The sequence below is a fragment of the Meles meles genome, chromosome X, assembly GCF_922984935.1.
Source record: "Meles meles chromosome X, mMelMel3.1 paternal haplotype, whole genome shotgun sequence".
Classification (NCBI taxonomy): domain Eukaryota; kingdom Metazoa; phylum Chordata; class Mammalia; order Carnivora; family Mustelidae; genus Meles; species Meles meles.
Window position 1 is genome coordinate 105,570,711 of NC_060087.1, and position 23,089 is coordinate 105,593,799.

The 23,089-nt window shown below is 35.7% G+C and overlaps 1 protein-coding gene across 6 annotated transcripts in view; it reads left to right on the plus strand.

Annotated features, from left to right (window-relative positions):
* Positions 1–23,089, plus strand: part of STAG2 (stromal antigen 2) — a 146,810-nt gene that overhangs the window by 120,279 nt on the left and 3,442 nt on the right. For 5 of the 6 annotated variants that reach the window (XM_045994926.1, XM_045994924.1, XM_045994929.1 and 2 more), the window contains exons 25-33: positions 553–692; positions 2,474–2,575; positions 4,617–4,765; positions 6,598–6,726; positions 10,949–11,172; positions 14,677–14,866; positions 14,957–15,067; positions 18,064–18,190; positions 19,511–19,588. In XM_045994926.1, coding sequence (XP_045850882.1) covers positions 553–692; positions 2,474–2,575; positions 4,617–4,765; positions 6,598–6,726; positions 10,949–11,172; positions 14,677–14,866; positions 14,957–15,067; positions 18,064–18,190; positions 19,511–19,588 — 1,250 coding nt within the window. The remainder of the gene's footprint in view (positions 1–552; positions 693–2,473; positions 2,576–4,616; positions 4,766–6,597; positions 6,727–10,948; positions 11,173–14,676; positions 14,867–14,956; positions 15,068–18,063; positions 18,191–19,510; positions 19,589–23,089) is intronic. The other variant, XM_045994930.1, reaches the window with a different exon arrangement.

Consider the following 23,089-nt stretch of genomic DNA (forward strand, 5'->3'; position numbering starts at 1 on the left):
AGAAACATATGAAGTTATCTTAAAAAGACAGAATAGTTCCTAGGTCAGACTTACTGAGTATATGTAATATATATAAAGTAAGTATGTGTCAGTGAGACTTGGGGCTCAGGTGGGTTGGGGTCATCCTTAGAAGGGGTAGGAGAATTTCTGAGGTTGGCCACCCCCAGCCCCCAATGGCCTTAAACAGTGAACATTGAATATGCAGATCTCATTGGCAAGTGATCCTATTAGGGAGGTGGATGAATGCCTTAGGCAGGCTTAGCCTGACTTCACTAAACATCAGTTCTCTGACTCACTCAAATGGTTCCTGTTACATGTTCAATAAGCAGCCTTATGCTTACTATTTGAGTTCGCAAAAATTTTGTGTATTGGGATTAATGGACTGGTCATTCACTGAGATATTAGGAGGGATTATAATTGTTATTTTATTTGGATGTGTTCACTGTATTTTTCAAATTCTTGAAAATAAAGGTATTTTATGGTAAGAATTAAAAAATACATATGGCTTAAGTAAAATACAGATGGCTTAATGTTTGTAACTTTTTTTCCCAGATGGTCAGCAGGAGGATGAAGCCAGTAAAATTGAAGCTCTGCACAAGAGGAGAAATTTACTTGCAGCGTTTTGTAAGCTAATTGTATATACTGTGGTGGAGATGAATACTGCTGCAGATATCTTCAAGCAGTATATGAAGGTAAAGTTGGAAAATAGACAGCAACTTATTTTTTATAATGCTTAAACAAAATGAATGTAACACTGGCTTTTATTTCTGATTGCCTTTGAATTTTTTAAATAGTAAATTACTTTTCTAGCATAAAATAAATTTCTTTTAAAATTTAACATTTTTCCTAATATTGCTTCATATTTCTAGTCTTCTATTAAGGACATTTTGAGTTTATTGAGTTCACTTCATTTAGAATATTGGAAATGTTTTGGGTTAACTATCACTGTTAGAATTTATCTCTGTGGTGTAGTTTAAGACAACAGGATGGTATTGTTCTAGGATCCAGCTGCTGTAGTTTTGCCTTGGTTACATGTAGCTCCTGACCTTGAGTAATTCAGTACCTTTTGTGTCCTGCCTTTCTTCATCTGTTCCACTGTGATAACTAAGATTCCTTTAGGCTTTGAAAATCTGATTTGATTCACTGTGTCTTATTCACAGTCTTCATAAGTACCTGTGAGATTCTCTAATATTTAAGTGGTAGTAGAAAAGATATTACTAATTATACTAATGAAATATTTACTTGAGAAAGGATTAAAGAAAAACTAATTATAAATATAAACTTTTTTAAGTCTTTGCTATCACCAGATAAATATGTAATAAATTTGTCAAAAACCTAATTAATGAATTCTCTCTTTGAAATATTTTGCTACATGATAGAACTCTAACATCATCATAAATTACTTTGGGACTTAAGTTATTTGGCATTACCATTTTTAGATTTTTAAGAAAAAAACTAAGGTTTGTGAAGTTGTTTTGCAAGTTTTAAACTTTCTAGGCTTATGTATTATAAAGTCAATTTTTTTTTAAATTTACTTGACAGAAATCACAAGTAGGCAGAGAGGAGGAAGCAGGCTCCCTGCTGAGCAGAGAGCCCAAGCGGGGCTTGATCCAGGACCCTGGGATCATGACCTGAGCCGAAGGCAGAGGCTTCAACCCACTGAGCCACCCAGGCGCCCCTATAAAGTCAATTTTATTAGTCTTAAGGGCATGGTTATCCTGTTATCTCTGAGTGTTGTTATGTATTCATTTTGAAACAAGGTCTTAGATTATAATGGGACAACATAAATGTCGACACACAGTGAGTTTTCTTTTAAGTGTTAACAGGCTGTTTCTTCTTCTTCTTCTTTTTGTATGTTTGTTTGACAGAGAGAGACATTGAGAGAGGAAATACAAGCAGTGGGAGCGGGAGAGGGACAAGCAGGCTTTCTGCTCAGCGCCTGATGCGGGGCTTGATCCCAGGACCCTGGGATCATGACTCAAGCGGAAGGCAGCCACTTAATGACTGAGCCACCCAGGGGCCCCAGGCTGTTAGTTTCTATAAGCCAAATTAACAAAGTTGGAAATGGCACATGATCTACATGCCAGTTAACAATGAAAAAGTTATAAAAGTAACGATTATATTCATTGTCTTAATAGTTCACAAAGAGCAGAAGAACTTTATGTCCTTTTTGTTACTTTTGAAAGTGTGTAGAGCCTGATTATTATTTTACTCCACACCTCCTTAAAACTGGTCTGAAGCTTAAGGTGATTGGATCTCAACTGTCTATTTTGGAATTTATTGGTGTTAGGGATTAATATGCTTAGAAATTATCTTCAAGTTTCAGTAACATTCTTTTCTCTGTTTGAATGCATAATTTTAGCCAAATACAAATTTTGTAATATATACTACTCATATGACGAACATAAAACTAGTCTTACTGTCCAGGAGTTTTAAGAAATAAAGTTCTAATTTGTACAAATTTTTTTTCTAGTATTATAATGACTATGGAGATATCATCAAAGAAACAATGAGTAAAACAAGGCAGATAGACAAAATTCAGTGTGCAAAGACCCTCATTCTCAGTTTGCAGCAGGTAAGATATGAAGAGGATCAACTTTAGGCAAACATAATTAATACCTAATACTTTTCAAGATAACAAGTAGGAAACTGGGCAAAGGATGCAATAGAACAGTTCATAAAAATAGAAATATAAGATTTTCAATCTCAGTAGTAGACACTGTAAGCAAGATTATTTTTTGCTTTCAGACTGGTAAGATTAGCAAAACGTAACAGCTATCTAATGTTTGTGGGGGGGAGGGGGAATAGTACCGTCAGCACTATGTGTTGGTAGAACCTTGGTAGGCAGTTTGGCAGTATATGTTAAAATTTATAATGTGTTTGCCATTTGTGGCAGCAGTTCTGCTTTTAAAATTTTATCCAAGGTGGTAATAGATCAAGTTTCCGAAAAGGGGTATACCATATTGCACATGGCAACAGTGTTTATAATAGCAAGACATTAGAAACATTTGTCCATCAAGAGGATATTAGATTAATGTATTGTGTAGTGTATCTCTGCATTGGTTATCGTTTAGCACCTAAAATTAATGTAGATCTGTATTTACTAATATGTAAAGATCACAACACATAGTTTGAGAATAAAATTTAAAAGATTATAGTATAGCATCCCTATGAAATTGTACTTATCTGTATATCTATCTGGAAAAATAATCACCAAAATTTTAGCTGTGGCTAACTTGCTCTGGTAAGGTTCAAGTGAATTTTACTTTTTTTCATTTTCATATTTATTTTGATGACCATTTATCAATCTTAATAATCAAACTGCAATACTCATTTTCATTTTGACAGTGGTGAGGTAGGTTTAGTTGCATAAAAATCATATGCTTAATATACTTCTGTCTTTGGAGACCATGCAGAATATAACCTATTTCAATGTGATAAGTTTTCTTGTTTTTAAGAAATCTAGGTGTTAAATCTCTTAGTCCCGTTTGCATATTTAGATACTCCTAATTAAAGTTAATAAGATTTAAAAGGTTTTGAAAGGTAACATTTAAGTCTTTTCCTATAAAATAATAGCTTTTCGCTGTAGAACGTTTAGAAAATACAGGAACTAGAAAAAAATACAACTTATTCTTGTTTTTCACTTAACAAATACATTTTTAGTTTTTAATAGCCTTCTTAGTCTTTTTTTATGTCTATATGAAATCTTAAGTTTTATAAAAACTAAACCATATTGGGCATGCTATTTTGCAAGCCTGAATTTTTCATGTTATAAAACCATACTACCTTCATGCCATTAAATACTCCCAGAGCATTTTTAATGACTGTATAGTATTTCATTTTATAGAGGGACCATAATTTAACCAAGATCTCTTGTTCAGTGTTGAGGTCTTTTACCATCCTTGCCATTACAAATAACACTAAATAACACTAAAACATTTTTGTACCTATGTATCGTGCACAAATACTATTATAATTCCTTTGAATAAAGGCCAGTAATTAGAATTGCTTAGTCAAAGGACATTAGAATTTTACAGCTTTCAGTACAGATTCCCCCGTAGAAAGGTTATCTCAGTTTTTCAGTACAGATTCCCCCGTAGAAAGGTTATATCAGTTTTTGTATCTACCAGGTCAGAGTGCTCATTGTATAATATTCTTAGCAGTAGTAGCCATTGTCTGTTAAAAACCTTGGTCCTTTGGTAGTTGAAAAATTGTATTTTGTTGCGCTTATTTATGATAGAAGTTCTTGATGTGAAAATGGATTATGTAAATGTAGAGTAACAGCATAGTTGCCTAATAATTGAATGGGTTTCCTTTTTCTTTATGTTTTTATATGCTGTTTTAAGATCCAGTTAACACCGGCAGAACAGAGTTGTGCCATAACCTTAAGAGTGTATAATGTCCGTAACTACCTCTGGTCTGAATATATAAAGGACTATGTTTTTGTTCATTTGTATCATGGGATTTTTAAAAATCCATGTTTTAGAATAAAATGAAATGCCTCATTTATGAGCATCTACTATATTTTAAAGTAGAGAATATGGGATCTTAAAAGATGTTAGTAATCTGTAATTATAACAAAACTTCTTTAACATGCTTTCTTTTTTTCCAAATAGCTTTTTAATGAAATGATACAAGAAAACGGCTATAATTTTGATAGATCGTCCTCAACATTTAGCGGCATAAAAGAGCTTGCTCGACGTTTTGCATTAACTTTTGGACTCGATCAATTGAAAACAAGAGAGGCCATTGCTATGCTACACAAGTAATCTCCAAATATTTTATTCAGCTCTCCTGTTTTTTAATCATGAATTTTTTTTTTGTATTTTCTTCTTTTGTTTAGAATAACCAAACTCAGTTGATGCGTTATTTTTTTTTCAAATCTGTGGCATATATCCTTTCTTGAGAACCAGTAATAATGCTATCTCCATTAACACATGTGTTGGGACTAAAACTTCTTTTATAGGAAGTCTTTGCTTTAATTAAAGCAATACAAAATCTTTATAAATTATGTGAAGAAAAACACATTCATCAGTATTATAAAATCTCTTTTAATAGCTTTTATTATAATCTCACTGCTAGGTAGAGAAATTCTTGAGACTTGATGCAGTTTTTCTCTTTCTGGTTCTTTTTTTTTTTTTTAAGATTTTATTTATTTATTTGACAGAGAGAGAGGTCACAAGTAGGCAGAGAGAGAGGGGGAAGCAGGCTCCCTGCTAAGCAGAGACCCCGATGCGGGGCTCAATCCCAGGACCCTGAGATCACGACCTGAGCTGAAGGCAGAGGCTTAACCCACTGAGCCACCCAGGCGCCCCCTGTTTTCTATTTTGTAGTGACCTTTTCTCATGTTTTGAGCCACAGCCACCTTTCTGTCTACATATATTCTTTGCCTTATCAGTACTGGAAATGATCTGATTTTATTTGGGGCATGTAATTTACTGATAATCATACTTTCACATAATGAGCATATTTTAGAGTTTTAACATAACCAACACACAGATAGATAATTTCTTAATTCTGGATGAAGAGCTTAGCCTCTGAGCAAACCAATTTTATGAAAGCTCTCTTGTTTGACTTGTGTCTCTTTTACTCCTGACTTATTTTTTTAAAAGATTTTATTTATTTATTTATTTATTTATCAGAGAGAGAGAGAAAGAAGCAGGCTTCCTGCTGACCAAGGAGCCCAATGTGGGACTCATCCCAGGACCCTGGGATCATGATCTGAGCCAAAGGCAGACGCTTAATCAACTGAGCCACCTAGGCTTCCCATTCTCCTTACTTAATTATAAAAGTGTTAATTGTCTCTCTGCAGATGTTTTTCTGCTCTTTAAGTTAGTTCCATGCCTTCCCCAACTTCAGTTTACTCTCTCCTTTCACTTTGCTATGAAAGTCTCAAATTCCTTTTTATGCCTCTTAATACATTGGATGATAGTAGGTAATATTTAAGAACCATACATGTAGTGATTAGTGATTATTTTGGGAAGGTAATATATTGTTTTCTTCATGTCATAACTTTCCTTCTTTCCAGTATCATCTGGATTGTTTTTTTTTTTTTTAACACAGTTACATTTTCAGTATTGTATAAGAATATACTATTGGGTGGCTGTCTTGATTAGAGGTATTTATTATTAAGTAACTATAGTTAAAATAGGCCCCGAGTAAAGTTTAAGTTTTAAGTTTACTCTTACATGGGTCACTACAAATAGTTTTTAATAATTATTTTTAAGTTAGTTTTCCTTTTTATGTCTTGAAAAATACAGAAAATGTATTGATCATTACATGAGAGAATTTGGGCTATTTTCTGTGGAGAAGAGAACCAAGGAAGGAAAGTAGATATACCAAACCACATTCAGAGTAAAGGCTTCTGTGTGTATGTGTGTACCTCTGTGTTTCTGTTTTGTTTTAAAGTAATAGTGACATAAAATGTAAATATATTTGCTCATTCTCACACTAAGCCTCCTTATTCCCTTTATTCCTCAGATTAAATACATGGCAGAGGAATATCTTAGTGGAATAAAACTGTAGAGAGAAATTTCCTAAGTTACCAAATTTGTATTGTAATCTCTTTTAATGTTTGTCTCTTTGTTACTGTTGCAGAGATGGCATAGAATTTGCTTTTAAAGAACCTAACCCACAAGGAGAGAGCCATCCACCTTTAAATTTGGCATTTCTTGATATTTTGAGTGAATTTTCTTCTAAACTACTCAGACAAGACAAAAGAACGGTGTATGTATTTGCTAAAAATAATTGTATTTAATTTTGTTTTGAAATTCTTAAAGATGAATTGTTATATTTGGTTTTTCTCTTTTCTGCATGCACACACAGGTTAGAATTCAGGATTACATTAATGCACAAAAAATTATGCTTCAGAAAATTTATGATTTAAGGATTATAACTATATCTTATGCATAATACTCCTTTTTAATTCTGTGTGTTCCCCTCACAGTGTAGTTGTGGCTTTAGAGGTGTAACTTGAATGCTTTATGTATCCTTATCTGCATTCTTCACTTAGTCTAACAAAGGAGGGAACCTTTAACAGACAGTAATATTGGTAATTCATCCAGGAGCATCTTAGTCTATGTGCTGAGCTGTGAGTACCCTGGAAAGTAGGTTTCCTTTTTATCTTTTTTGCTTTAACTACTGGTCCTATCCTCAGCAGACCAGTTAGAATACTTTTCTAGTGCAATATCCTAAAATGGTGACTTACGTTCTAAGAGAACCTAGCTAATGGAATTAAACTCAAAATTCACTCTCCTGTTTGAGGTATAAAAGGGCAGGAGAATACAAATAACTCCTAGTATATGTACTGCTTCTGAAAGTCTACCAATATTTTGCATTTAAAGACTGTATACATTTTACATGAAATTCTGAAGCAGACAAAACTAATCTCAGGTGATAGAAATCACAATAGTGGATACTTTAAGTTTGGGGATATTGAATGGGAAAAGGAACATAAGGCGCTTTGTAGGAATATTCTTTATCTTGATAGGTGTGTGGATTACATTACTGCATTTATTTGCAAAATGACCCAACTGTACTCTTAGGTTCCGTGCATTTTATGCATTTTATTATATATAAATTATCCCAATTAAGAATTAATGTTAAAAGAATTAATGTTAACACTGTTAATCAGAGAAATATAAATTAAAACAATGAAAAACCATTTCTCGCCTAGCGGATTAGCAAAAGTTAAGGCATCTTGATAGTCTGATGTGTTGCCAAAGATGTGCAGCAAGAAACTTTTATTTATTTTTAAATTTAATTTAATTTTATTTATTTGACAGAGAGAGAGAGATCACAAGTAGGCAGAGAGAGAAGGGGAAGCAGGCTCCCTGCTGAGCAGAGAGCCTGATGCAGGGCTCCAGCCCAGGACTCTGAGATCATGACCTGAGCTGAGGTAGAGGCTTAACCCACTGAGCCACCCAGGTGCCCCAGCAAGAAACTTTTACACATTGTTGGTGACTATAAATTTGTATAAGACCACTTTGTGGAGCTATTTGGCAATGTCTAGTAAAGTTTAAGATTCTCCCTATCTCATGATCCGGTGATTTTGTTCATAGGTAGATACCCTAGAGGAACTCTTACATGTGAGTACATGGAGAACCATAAAAGAATTTGACCATTGTGTTGTCTGGATAGAGGAAACCCCAAAACAACATCTGTCAATTAGAAAATGAGATCAATGGAGGTTTTTTTTTTAAGAGTTTATTTATTTATTAATTTATTTGACAGAGATCACAAGTAGGCAGAGGCAGGCAGAGAGAGAAAGGGGGAAGTAGGCTCCCTGCCGAGCAGAGAGCCTGATGCGGGGCTCCATCCCAGGACCCTGGGATCATGACCTGAGCCGAAGGCAGAGGCTTTAACCCACTGAACCACCCAGGTGCCCCGAGATCAATAGAGTTTTGTACAGTGGAATATCATGAGCAGTCAAAATGGTTAGGTTTTTTCCAAAGTAAATATAATTCCTTAATGTTTTTAAACACTGAGTCATTCTTCAAATTTGTGGTAGTTTCATGTCATAAATGACTTTTATTTCTACAGTTTGATTGAATTGGCTTTGAAATAAGATTCACACATCCAAATTGATTATTCTGTTTTTAAAATGTTAAAAAAATTTTTCCAGCTTTATTGTGGTATAATTGACAAATAAAATTATAATATATTTAAAGTATACAATATGATATTTCATATATGTATATATTATGAGAGGATCCCCCTGATCAAGTTATTAACACATCCAAAACCTCACATACTTACCCTGGCTTTTTTTGAGAACACTTAAGCTCTCTTTTAGCAAATTTCAATTATGCAGTTATAATAATACAGCATCATCAATTACAGTCATGTTATATCCTCAGATCTTATTCATCTTTAAAAGGTTTTCCCTAAGTAGGGGCGCCTGGGTGGCTCAGTGGGTTAAAGCCTCTGCCTTCGGCTCAGGTCATGATCCCAGGGTCCTGGGATCGAGCCCCGCATCGGGCTCTCTGCTCCGCGGGGAGCCTGCTTCCTCCTCTCTCTCCGCCTGCTTCTCTGCCTAGTTGTGATTTCTCTCTGTCAGATAAATAAAATATTAAAAAAAAAAGTTTTTCCCTAAGTTTACTGAAATATGGTTGACCTATATAACATTGTATAATTTTAAGGTGAACAACATGTTGATTTGATAGACTTACATGTTGGAAAATTATTAACACCATGACATTAGCTGATGCCACTCTTCCAAAAATGGTTAGATTTTTAAAACATAATGTTGAGTACCAAAAGCAAAGTATAAAACTGTTCAATAATGTTTATAGACAAATATATATTAAAAATATATTGTGATTTCACTCATGTGAAATTTAAGAAAGAAAACAAACATAGGAGGAAATGAGGCAAACCAAGAAATAGACTTTACTATAGAGAACAAACTAATGGTTACTTGAGGGGAGGTGGTTGAGGGGATGGGTTAAATAGGTCTTACGGAGGGCACTTGTGATGAGCCCTGGATGTTCTGTGGAAGTGTTGAGTCCCTAAATTCTAAACCTGAAACTAATGTTACACTGTATGTTTAACTAACTGGAATTTAAATCGAAAACTGAGAAAAAAAATATGTTAAAAATATGAAAGTTTGTGTGGGGATATCAGTTCAAGTTAGTGGTAGCCTTTGTGGCAGGGAAGAGGACAAATAGCATCAGAGGGAAGTAGCATCGGGGAGGGCTCTTTACCTGGAATGTTCAGTTAAGCTATGTGGTAGATACATACTTACAAATCTTTCTACCAGTGAGTGTATTTTGGCTCAAGCTCCATATCTTGTCACAGATTGGTAACAGTTTTTAGACTGACAGCCAGTTTAAAGTCCACACTTTGAGGAGTACCTTACTACTGTGTGTAGCTGAAATAAAATTAAGAAATACTGAGCTTCACACCAAGTATTATCTTTGTAACTAATTCCTCTTATCCTTTCTCTTTAATGGTGTTCAAAACTGGTGCTTTTGAATTGATTAGAATTAGTCATAATTATGACAACAGATTACTTGGGTTGCACTTTTATAGTTAGTTGACAAAAATTGTGTTTGTGTATTTGAAGCATAATTTAGACAATAAAGCACTGAACTCTTAGTGTCAGAAGCCTGGGATTTGAATCATAGTTATATTGCTTTCTCATTCTTATCTTTTGCTTCCTCATCTGTCAAACAAGGAAAATGTCTCCCTCACAGGATTATAAGAATAAAGTTAAAGATCCCATGAGAAAAATGACTTAAGAATAAAGTTACTAAAGATCCCAAGAGAAAAATGACTAACACATAAGTAATCACACAAATGTTAGTTGAATTTTGATTGCTATATTACATGTAACCCATAGAATCCTTGTGATACTTGCATCCAAGGGCAAATATGTGACTTCCATCAGGCTGAAACTTTTGCAGATAGAGGCTATATCTTAACTCATTTTTGTACCAATCCCCAGTGCCAGGGACATAGTGACATAGTGGATGCTTGACAAATACTAAGCTGAAATGCTCTGGATTATATTCATTTAATGAAGACTCTTGACAGCTACAGAAGTGCTCGTCAGTGTACTGATGAAGCTGAGTTTGAATTGTGAAGTAATGTGCCCATACTTACACAGCTAGGGGTTGGTGGAATTGGTACTAGAACCCAAATTGATTTTAAATCAGTCTTCTTTCTAGAAATATGACTTGGGTTTGTTTTTCTATCAGAAGACCCGTAAAATTAAGATAGAACAGAGGCATATTAGGAGAGAAAACATTAATAGCCTTTATTTGTTACTATATGCTTTGAGGAAATGTTTGTTTCATTTCATTCTAAATTACTTTTGTTTAATTCTAATAAAATCATTGTATGTTCCATATGGCATGTGAACATTAAGATCATTAGGAGGAATAAATAAAAAGGAGGAAAGAGCTGTGGCAGTTTTATGTATCAAAGGTTTCTACTTCTTTTTAAGGTATGTTTACTTGGAAAAGTTCATGACCTTTCAGATGTCACTCCGAAGAGAAGATGTGTGGCTTCCTCTGATGTCTTACCGAAATTCTTTGCTAGCGGGTGGTGATGATGATACCATGTCAGTCATTAGTGGAATCAGCAGTCGGGGGTCAACTGTGCGGAGTAAAAAGTCAAAACCATCTACAGGAAAACGGAAAGTAGTTGAAGGCATGCAACTTGCACTCAGTAAGAACATGGTTCATTTCTCTTTATACTTACCCCTTACATTTACCAACTGAATTGTCAGTAAGTTCACATTTGAGATATGTGTTGTTAAACAGTATCTTGCGCAGTGTGTCCAGTTATGTGTAAGTTTGTGTTTTAATCATTTTATATACATAAACTCAGTTCTCATAACTCTTCAGGTATGTCCTTATTTTTCAGATGAGAACCAGCACAAAGAGGTTAAGTAACTTACATAAAGTCACACAACTATTCAGTGGCTAGGCAGTCTCACTCTGGAACCTCTGTTTTTTAATTAGTATGCTATACTATATATGCATAGGGATATGGGCTCAGCATTATAAAGCTAGTTGTTACTTAAGAGATCAGATTATCTAGTTTGAGTGTGGAGCAGTAGATTCAGGGAGGTTCTGGCTTTTGAATTTCTGGGAAGAGGTCATTTATCATGAAGAACTTGATAGAGATAAAGATTTCTGTCTGTAATCCTAGAAGTGGAATGCAATATGACATTTCAGTCTCTTGAACTAGCACTGTAGGGTTGGTTTGTAATGGACTTGGGGTCTTTTTCACTCTCCTTTGGAACTTTTTTTTTTTAAAGATTTTATTTATTTATTTGACAGTGAGAGAGGGAGAGAGAAAGAATGAGCAGGAACATGAGCAGGGGAAGTGGGAGAGGGAAAGCAGGCTTCCTGCCAAGCAGGGAGTCCTATGCAGGCCTCGATCCCAGGGTGCTGGGATCATGACCTGAGCCAAAGGTGGACACTTAAGGACTAAACCACCCAGGCGCCTCTCCTTTGGAACTTTTAAGCAAATTAGCATAATTGCTAAAATTTCAGTTATTGCTAAATAACAGACTATGCCAAAACTTAGGACATTTAAGGGACATGATGTCTGATGCCTCAGCTAGGAAGACTCAAAGGCTGGTGACAAATCCTATGGAGGCACCTTTACTATCTGGTACTAGCTATTAGCTTGGGCTTTAGCAGGATTGTCTGCTGCCAGAACACCTACATGTGACCTCTCCATATGGCTTTTCGCTTTCTCACAGCATGTGACTGGGCTCCCAAGAGCAAGTGTCTGAAAAGAGAAGTAGAAGCTGCCAGGTTTTTTTTTTTTTTTAAAGATTTTATTTATTTATTTGACAGAGAGAGAAATCACAAGTAGGCAGAGAGGCAGGCAGAGAGAGAAGAGTAAGCAGGCTCCCTGCAGGGCAGAGAGCCTGATGCGGGGCTCAATCCCAGGACCCTGAGATCATGACCCGAGCCGAAGGCAGTGGCTTAATCCACTGAGCCACCCAGGCGCCCATGGTTTTTAAGGCCAGAAACTGGTACAGCATAATTTCCACTGTATTCTCTTGACCAAGCAATCAGGGCCTAGCTTCAAAGGGATGGGACATAATTGTCCACCTCTTAAAGTGAGGAGTGTCAAAGATTTGGGGGCCATATTTTCTAACTGGCACATAATTCTTCAGCCATTGTCAAGTATATAATGTTCAATACTTGATTGTTCCATAGAGTAATGGTTATATCTCTTGTCCAATAATATAAATGCATAAACTGGGGCACCTGGGTGGCTCAGTCAGTTAAGCGTCTGCCTTCAGCTCAGGTCAGGATCCCAGGTCCTGTGATCAAGTCCTGCATCAGGCTCCCTTCTCAGCGGGAGCTTCTCCCTCCCACTCTCCCACTTCCCTATTTGTGTTTTTTCTTTTGCTGTCTCTCTTTCAAATAAATTAATAAAATCTTTAAAAAAAAACCCTGCATAAACTTACAATACTACAGCCTTAGATTTAAGTCTAAAAGTTACCTGATTAAAAGATGATGTTTCCTGCACATCACTATAAGTATTTCTCATCTGAACAAATAGTTAATTGTTGAAGATTTATGCTGGGCCATTAATTTTCTCCTTTTCCTTAGACTACATGGAGAACAAATGAATTGGTATTTATATAATATCTTGAAGATAGATTATCAAACTAGATAGTTCAACTTTTACAGAAAGAGTCCATATTCTTTGTTTAAGTTTTTGGAGAAAACCATAGAAATTGGGGCATTAGTAAGTTAGAAAAAGGAAGAATGATGCTGACAGACTGGCCAGTTCAGGGCATTTTTTTTTTCTTTTAGTTCAGGGCAATTTTGAAGGCAAAATTGGAGCCTAAACACAGTAGAACTTAAGGGCTGATATAAGTATATTGCAGATTGTGAAATTTATGTCTAATCTATCTGGCACCAGGTCATTAGGTACTATTACATTTTCCTGTCCACTCTTTTCTTAAAAACACATCTGTATGCCCATGTATAATCTTCTAATAAAATAGTTTTCCTGCAAACTCATACTCAGTCAGTCATCAAGTGCTATCAACTTCACCTCCCAAATCAGTGGTTTAAAAAAAATTACTATGAGGGCACCCGGGTAGCTCAGTTGGTTAAGCCACTGCCTTCAGTTCAGGTTATGATCCCAGAGTCTCAGGATCGAGTCCCGCATCAGGCTCCCAGATCCACAGGGAGTCTGCTTCTCCCTCTGACCTTTTCCCCTGTCATGCTCTGTCTGTCTGTCTGTCTCTCTCTCAAATAAATAAATAAATAAAATCTTTTTAAAAAAATCACTATGAATTCAGTAATACTTGAATGTGAATTTGTCTTCTGTTAATCATGGCAGCATCTACAGATTTGAAAACAAATAGCTTTTGCAGGTGTGAAATCTGGTGTTTTTGGTCCCGTGCTTAATGTGTATATGGATTTGTGCTCCCTTTGGAGTTGGCGAGCATCCTGTAAACTAGGAATTATTCTTCCATTATATTCATTCCTGTTCCCACCTCTAACTCACCTGGGCTATACAATTAGTCTCTGAACTGGCCTGTTTGCTCGTTAGTCTTCATGTTCTGAAGTCCACCTTCCACACTGCCACTTTTGACTAAAACATGTAACTTCCACTTGTTTCCCTTCCATAAAACCTTCGGCAGTAGTTCCCATCACCGTAGCACAGCTTATAAGACTTTCTGTAAATTGATTCGTCTTTTTATTCAGCCTTACCTTTTGCTGCTTACCCTAGGAATATCAAGCTCTTAGTTTGAACCATATGAAATTGCCAATTTTGTAGGTCAAAAACTGCTGAATATCAGCAAATTAATAATGATTCAGTCATTGCAGTTTCATGCCTCGGCGTTTTTGCTTTTGTTCTTCTCCCTGCCTGAAAAATGTCACTGTTTATACAGTATCTACACTAATTAGAAGTCACTTTTGGATAGTTGGTTCTGATCCTTTTCATTGCTCCCATTCTACCTGTGCTGCCCTCTCTTGTAGCACTACCACACTGTGTTGTCATTGCCTGTGTTTTCTTTGTCTCCAAGGACAGGAATGGCACCTTACATACCTTGGTATCCATCCCCCTGTTTCAAGCACTAGCATATGAAAGGTAACCAGATGTTTGTTGACCAGAGCAGGTTGTAGTAAACATTTGGTTAGTCCAAGTTAGTGACTGAACTTTATTGTGATTAATTTTCTCTTTTAGCTGAAGAAAGCAGTAGTAGTGACAGTATGTGGTTAAGCAGAGAACAAACACTGCACACCCCAGTTATGATGCAGACACCACAACTCACCTCAACGATTATGAGAGAGCCCAAAAGATTACGACCTGAGGATAGCTTCATGAGTGTCTATCCCATGCAGACTGAACATCATCAAACTCCTCTGGATTATAAGTAAGTACATTTGATGATTTTCTGTATTATAACTTTATTAATTACATAGAAAAAAGTTAAGTTAAAAGAAGAATAAAATTCTCCTTGAAGCACGCAGGTAACATGGATGTTAGCTCAAAGACAACACGAGGAAGCAAGGCAACAGCAGGAGAGAGCAGCAGTGAGCTATGTTAAACTACGAACTAATCTTCAGCATGCCATGTAAGTGAGAGTGCCTTATTGTCTGAGTCTAGGAAGTTCACTAATTCATTTTAACATATTTTGATGTGTGCCTTGCCTAAAAATTTCAGCAGACTCTCTGGAGTTAGCTGAAATAATCAAGGAACTAAAATTTGGTCTTTCCAACAGAAGAAAACTTTGAAAGTTAAATATTCACTAGTTAGCTAAAGGACCAGTCTTAGGTTGATCTGTTGGAAAAGTTTAAATTTGAATCCTTGTTTATTTTGGTACACAGAATTATAGTTACAAATCCCCTTTTGTTCCATCTTAATTGATTCCCCAGCTTAGTTCAGGTCCTCATCCCTCATCTGAACCATTGTATTAGCTTTCTAACTTGTTTTCTTCCCTCAAATCTCCCATTTATCCTCTCACCAAACTCCTCCCCTCAATCCCCACCACCACTCCATCATTCACACTGCCATCAAAAATGACTATTGTAGAATAAGAATCTGGTCATGTAACTCTTTGACTTAAACCTTCCCATGGTCCCAATTGCCTACAGGATAAAGTCCAAACTCTTTAGCTCATGGCATGCAAGATCCTTCAAAATATGACCCCTGCCTACATTTTAGAATCCTATCCCCCATTTCTTGGCAACTGGTAAAATCATTGTAAAAGAATAAGCTCAGGTGTCACCTTAAGTGAAGCTGTGGTCATCTATGCTCCCATTAACACTGTGTATGTTTATATTTCTTATAGCACTTACCATATTGTATTATTAATATTTGTTTATGAATTTGTCCCTTTTCTAGACTGTGAGCTCCTCAAGGGCAGGGACCACTTCATTGCCTGTTGGTGCTTGGCACATAAAAAGTGCTAAGTTAAATGTTCATTGAATGAATAAATGTCCAGTGCAAAAAATTGTAGTTTGACTTTTAAATACTTTGTTTTTTACTGGAATCTGTATGAGATTTTTATGAATATTAGCTTTGGCTCTAGAAGAGATGGCAGAAAAGCAGTCTTTTGGTGATTAGTACAAAAAAGGAAACATGATTCTGATTAAGTTCTGAGTTCAAAAGCTTTATATTTGTAACATAATGTGTAGCACATGTTTTAATACTGGAAGATAGTAATTGTTACCTTTTTAAAATTTATGTTTTATTTTGTTGGTTTTTAAATGATGAGAATTTCACCTGTTTTTCTTAAGAAATGATTATTTACCACATGTATGGTAACCTATTAAAATTTGCTTTAGTTATTTCTATACTGGTCTTACGAACCTCTACAGATAAAGTATACTCTATTAAATTTATAGATTTGGATCCTAACTTGTCTGATATGGTCATCATCTGTATTATGACTTGGGTCTGTCCCCTCTTCTCTGTTTCTGTGACCACATTTCCCTGTAATATATCCTTATTTCATGCCGAATTCAACAAGCTAATTTTTTAGCTTCCAGCCCGTCACCAGTTCAGCCATTCTGGAATTCTACCATACAGTCATTTGGTCCTTACCTCTCCCCTGAAAATTTTCTGCTAGTCCCTAAGATCTTCCATAGTATCTCATTACTCAGTACCATTTATCATTATTCTTTTGTTTGTAGTTTAATTCCCATTAGAGATAAACTTCCCCAGGTGACTGAAAGAGATTCTCCCATTTAAATAGTTATTACCATAAGATTCTTTTGGTTGTTGTGCCATAAGTGGTCTTTTGTCTGACACTTTAAAAAAATTTTGTTTTACAATGATTTTTCTGTAATGGTATCTGTTCTATAACTGAAAATACTTCCAAGTTATCTCTTTGTATTTTTATAGTTTCTGTCACATATCTTCCACTCCAGATGAGATGCAGAATGGACTTCAGGTTTTCTGTAACATGGTCCACAAAGTACACATACTTCCTTCATTGTTGCCTCTACCAAATACAGTAAAATTGTCATTTACTCTCCAGAACTCTTAGAAAACGGGGACCATTGTCAACATGTTTGTTCAGATAGTGTGGGTTAAACATCATGTCTTGCTATCTTTATATTTTTTTAAGAACTCAACATTGTGTTGTTTAAATTGTAAGTAATTTATTTTGGTAGTGGTGAGAAGAGTTAAATGAATGGGAAAGAAGGCAGTATTGGGCAAACCGGGCAACTAGTTACCTTCAGTTTCACTATTACATTGACTTCCTTCATGCTGATCTGGGCTAATTTATGAACTTGAAACCTGAGTTTATGCCTTAAAATTATGTGATAACATACAGAATTTTTGATGTTAAGTTTTTATTTTTACTTTTCCACATATATCTTAGTTTTGAGTTTCATAGGACACAGAATCCAAGTTTCAGCCTAAATGTTGCTCATTTTTTCCTGAAGCAGAATTAATCTCTTCTTTCAGTAATTTTTATAACACTTGATACATACTTCTCTTGTGATATTTGTCACATTTTGTAACAATTATCTTTGTTTTCCCACAGTAGACTGTGAGCTCCTTGAGGGCAGGAACCATGTCTCACTTACCTTTTTTTTCCCCATTCATAGGACATAAAAGAAGCCTGGCATATAGTAGGCACTGTGTGAGTGAGTTAGTGAGTGAGTACCTGGTACAAATTAGGTACTGAGTGAATGAATGAATGATGGGTAAAACTAATAAATATTAGTGAAAATATATGTATTCTGAAAATGTCATTTCTTTGGTCTCTGTTTTATATTTGTTTGTTAATTTGTACCCTGCCTACTTTCAAAAAGGATTTGAGGTATCTTGTCTGTTCCCATGTGGGAAATTCTCATTGAACTTTTTATGTGGGATATCAGAACTGTCAAGCTAAATATATTGAAGTAATGTAGAATAAAAGCTCCTAGCATTTTTAGACAAGTGAACATTGGGGTTTTGACATCATTGATGACATGTTCAATGCCTAATCATTTTCCCTGACCTTTAATTTCATCATTTTCCATTACACTTCAATATAGAGAGCTACATAGTTGCTGCCAGTATATTAATAGTCACAACATTGGTTCAGATCTTGACTTTGTTTTTATATTTCTCTAGTCGGCGTGGTACAAGCCTAATGGAAGATGATGAAGAGCCGATTGTTGAAGATGTCATGATGTCCTCAGAAGGGAGGATTGAAGATCTTAACGAAGGAATGGATTTCGACACCATGGATATAGACTTGGTAAGAAACTTTAATAATTTCTGTCAGATTTTCGTTTAAGATCTTTGGAAATTAAGTTGAAGTTCAAGGAAATACCTGCCATGCAAAGTAAGTTTTGCAGAAAAGATTAAATAAAATGGTTGTCGGGGGGCGCCTGGGTGGCTCAGTGGGTTAAGCCGCTGCCTTCGGCTCAGGTCATGATCTCGGGGTCCTGGGATCGAGTCCCGCATCGGGCTCTCTGCTCAGCAGGGAGCCTGCTTCCCTCTCTCTCTCTCTGCCTGCCTCTCTATCTACTTGTGATCTCTGTCAAATAAATAAATAAAATCTTTAAAAAAAAATGGTTGTCGGGTATTTTAGTATATGAGAAGGGATTGAGGAGAGGGTAAGGTTGAAGAGGGTATTAACTCTTAGTTTAAGATGGTAGATTTTCATATTAATTTAGGACTATGTAAAGTTAAAAGTATACATTTTGCTTTCTATTATACCAGGTATCATATCCACCTTATTTTCCTTTTATTTGCCATTATCAAAACAATACATGAGTAACTTGATATTACCCTATTATTGAGACAAATTTCCATATTAAATATATATATGAATAGGGCTTTATCATACATGAAATGCTTCTGCATATTTCATCTTGCTGCATATATCATTCAGCGTAGTGAAGTAGGTTAGGAGGGTGGAGGATATTGAAACTTAAGACAATTAGCCCGTCCAAGGAGACAAAACTAAGAAGCAGCAGTAAAGCTGAGACTTAATATAAGCGAGGTCTTCTGATTGTACTTCATAGTGCACCTTGCTGTATTTTCCTTAAAAGGAAGAAATAATTAAATATGGCTTCTCTTCAGAGTAGTGTAATTTGGCACCTTTAAAGGAAAATGAGAATGGCATTTTTTTTTTTTTTAAAGATTTTATTTATTTATTTGACAGACGGAGATCACAAGTAGGCAGAGAGGCAGGCAGAGAGAGAGGAAGGGAAGCAGGCTCGCTGCTGAGCAGAGAGCCTGATGCGGGACTCGATCCCAGGACCCTGAGATCATGACCTGAGCCGAAGGCAGTGGCCTAACCCACTGAGCCACCCAGGCGCCCCGAGAATGGCATTTTTTAAGTAAAATAAAAATGAGTTTTCTAGTTTTCATCTTTCAGAATAATTTCCTATGAATGATTTGCTTTTGTATTTTTATGCATTCTGTAGTTTTAATGTACAGTATTTAAAATATTGTAAAGTATACTTGCACAGTTACATATCGTGAAGACTTAATGATTTTAATATTTTCAGCTGCTGTCTGGTTTATAGATAATAGCAATTGTCAACTCCCCTCCTTTTTTTTCCCTTAGCCACCATCAAAGAACAGACGAGAAAGAACAGAACTGAAACCTGATTTCTTTGATCCAGCTTCAATTATGGATGAATCAGTACGTTCAATTTAAATGTACCCCAGGATTGCAAAATCAAAAGTACAGGCAATCCCTAAATTTGAGATTGAAGAGCTGGGGCAGCACGTTGAGAGTGGTTAAAAACAATTGGACAGGAGAAAAGGAGTCAGGCAGCAGGACTTTCAGGAAGATGGGAGGGGTGATTCAGTGGTGGTGACAGATTAAAAGTGCCTTTGAATCCCTGGCCAACTGGAACTTGAGTGTTATGTTAAGGAATTTGGACTTTTCCTGTAAGCTTGAGTTTGAATGAGGGAGTGGCATGATCAGAATTGTGTTTCAGAAAGATTTCCTTGGCATTTATGGATGGATAGGATGAATGAGAAATCATAATATGAAGACATGATAAAAAATAGTACTTGAATAAAGGTTTGATAATAAAGAGAAGGTAATTGAGACTACTGGTTATTATTAGGTATTGTCAGTTCTGTTTCTTAAGTACCTCTCCTGTCTGTCCCCACTGCTGTATTGTCCCTGACAATGCCTTGGTATAAATTGTCTTCAGTTTTTACTTGGCCTGTTGCAGTAGCCAGGCAGTGATGATTTTATTCATTTTGAGTTCTGCGTAGCATAATGGGCATTTAGATTTATTTGTTAGACTGATCTCGCTGCTACAGCACTCCTTTAAAGCTCTTGGGGTCATCTTTCTAAAATGCAGATCTGCTTCTGTCCCTCATAGTTTTAGGTCTTTCACTGATTTTTTCGCCATCACCATTAAGAAAAAATTGTGGATTCTCAGTGTGGTGAACAAAAGACTTTCGTGTTCTTGGTCCTTTGCCAGTTAATCTTGGTTTTTTCCTTACATGCATCTTGCTCTCCAGCCATATCAAGTCTTAAAGTTCCTCTTAGACGTACTAAACTCTTTCATGACACCATCACTTTGTATAAGCTTTTCTCTCTGCCAGAATTGTCCCTTTCCTTTTCATCCTAGTGAATTCATCCTTTAATAGTTCTGATACTCCCTGTAAAGTTTTTGCTGACCCCTCCAGATAGATACTTTATTCTTGGCTCTCATAACACGTAGTGTACATTTTTATTTTGATAATTATCAGATCTGTGCTGTGAAATAGGATACTACATTTTGCTCAGTAAGCTGAATACCAGGCAGTGATGATTTTATTTGTTTCGAGTTTTGCCTAGCTTAATAGGTGTTTAGTTTTATTGTCAAATGAATAAACCAGTTAAGTCCCCTTCCATCTCACTTTCTAGTGTCTACCCATTTCTGCTCCTTCCTCCTCTAACACCTGCTACCTTGGGTGACCATCGGCTGAGGCTTGCCTCCCATGCCCCAATTTCTACTATTCTCTCCTTGCCCTTCCTCACCTCATAATCTGCTTTCAGATAGTTCTTCGAAAATTTTTGAAAGACTAACTCACACCAACATGTTCTGTTAATTATTTATTCTATAAATAATGTTTGAGTCAGAAGACACCATTTCATAGAATAGCAGGTGTAGGAATCTTAGGATAAGCCACCCTGAGATCCTTATGTAAGTGTTTCTCAGTCTCTGGATGTGCCCATGAATCATCTGGAGATCTTATTAAAGATTCTGCTTCAGTAAGTCTGGAGTGTAGCCCGAGATTCTGCATCTTAACAAGTGCTGTCAATTCTTCATATCTGCAGTCCATACTCTCAGTAGCATAAGTGATCTAGGCCTACTCATACAAGTCTATAGTTTACATGCATATTGAAGTATATGGTTCCGTGATAATCTAGGAGTATGTATCTTCCAGTTTGTTAAAAAAAAAAGTGAAGGTCATGTCTGATGGGGAGTAAAAGAATCTTTTCAAGCAGATAAGATGAAATATATTAATTCGACAATTTATTGAGCTGGAATTTAGTGCTAAAACTAGTTGGTGCTCTCCCTGCCCTCCAGGAGTTTGTATTCTAGTTCACCTTGACGGTCTCTTTGAAATGAAAAGGATGGAAGCTAGTATGTGAGAGATTAATGTGCCTGATGCTGTGCTAGGCATGATTTAGTTGATCTCTCAGCAACCTTGTGAGAAAGGTGGTAGTATCTCACTTTCATATTCAAGCACACTTGGGACTAAAGAAGTGGTTCATTGACTTGTTCAGTTTTACAACTCTAGTGTCAGAATAGTAATTTGATCTGAATTCCTTTTTATTTAAAAATTTCTTGCTGTCTCTGCTGTTGTACTTTCCAGAACTAAAATCAGACCTCATTTATAAGACACACCAAGAAAAGTAATTTAGAAATTGAAATGATTAACTGTAGTCAAAATTGATAAGGACAGTTAGAGATCTCTTTATTTTTTCATGTGGTCACCTAAAGTCAGGAAAGCTTGAGGTATTTGTTTCCGTAGTCGCTTACTAGATTTGCAAAAAGGTGTTCTTCAGATTTCTAAAATAATGAAACAGCAATGTAAATTGTGTGTGTATTTTTGATAGCATTTAGGGAAAACTACAATCTGAGTGAGACCAAAGATAGGAACTTAATAATTACTTGTTATTTATAGATTTTTTTATGTTATGTTATAACTAAGATGATAGTAGTGTAGCTGCTTCTATTAAAATTAGGAAAATGAACACATGCATCTATTCCTGTAGTTTTATAGTATTACCACATGATGGCAGCAGTCACATAACTGAGTGCCCAATAATCTTTCAAGGTTCGAGTATCTTTAGATCTCTTTGACCATATGTATGTACTTATTTTATATTTATTGGTTAATATATATTTAACTTAATAGTAGTTTATTTTAAAATATACATCAGACTTTACCTATTGTCTCAACAATAACTTAAGAAATAGAATAACGGACATTTTTAAACGTAAAATCTTTTACTTTATGCAATAGCCTACATCTGGTTTTACTCAAGCCTGTGATATGTGAGTCATCAAAACAATAGCAAAATTGGGACTTAAATCCTTTTATACCCAGTTCTAAGATTCTCTAGTTCTAAGTGAAATAACCCAAAACATCCTAGTATAGATGCTCTAAGTTATTACTAAATCTAAATATATCTTGTAACACGATATCCACATGATTCAGAAGTAGTAGTATAAAAACTCTGAGCAGTTCAATTTTGGGTTACATATACACAAGATAGTAGATTTATGTTTTAGTGAGTTTTATCTGGAAACAATATTGGTTTGTTTGTGGCAATCATCACTTTCTGCTTCTAGTGGGTCAGTATTGGCCACAACACACCAAAGCTTGCTATTTATACTTTTTAAATATTTATACTTGCTATTTATACTATTTATACATTTTAAAGCAGTCATCACTTTCTGCTTCTAGTGGGTCAGTATTGCCACAACACACAAAAGCTTGCTATTTATTTATTTATTTATTTATTTATTTTTAAATTTTTTTTTAATTTTATTTATTTGTCAGAGAGAAGGAGAGAGAGAGCACACAGGCAGGCAGAGGTGGAGAGAGAAGCAGGCTCCCTGCTGAACAAGGAGACCATGCGGGACTCGATCCCAGGACCCTGGGATCATGACCCGAGCCGAAGGCA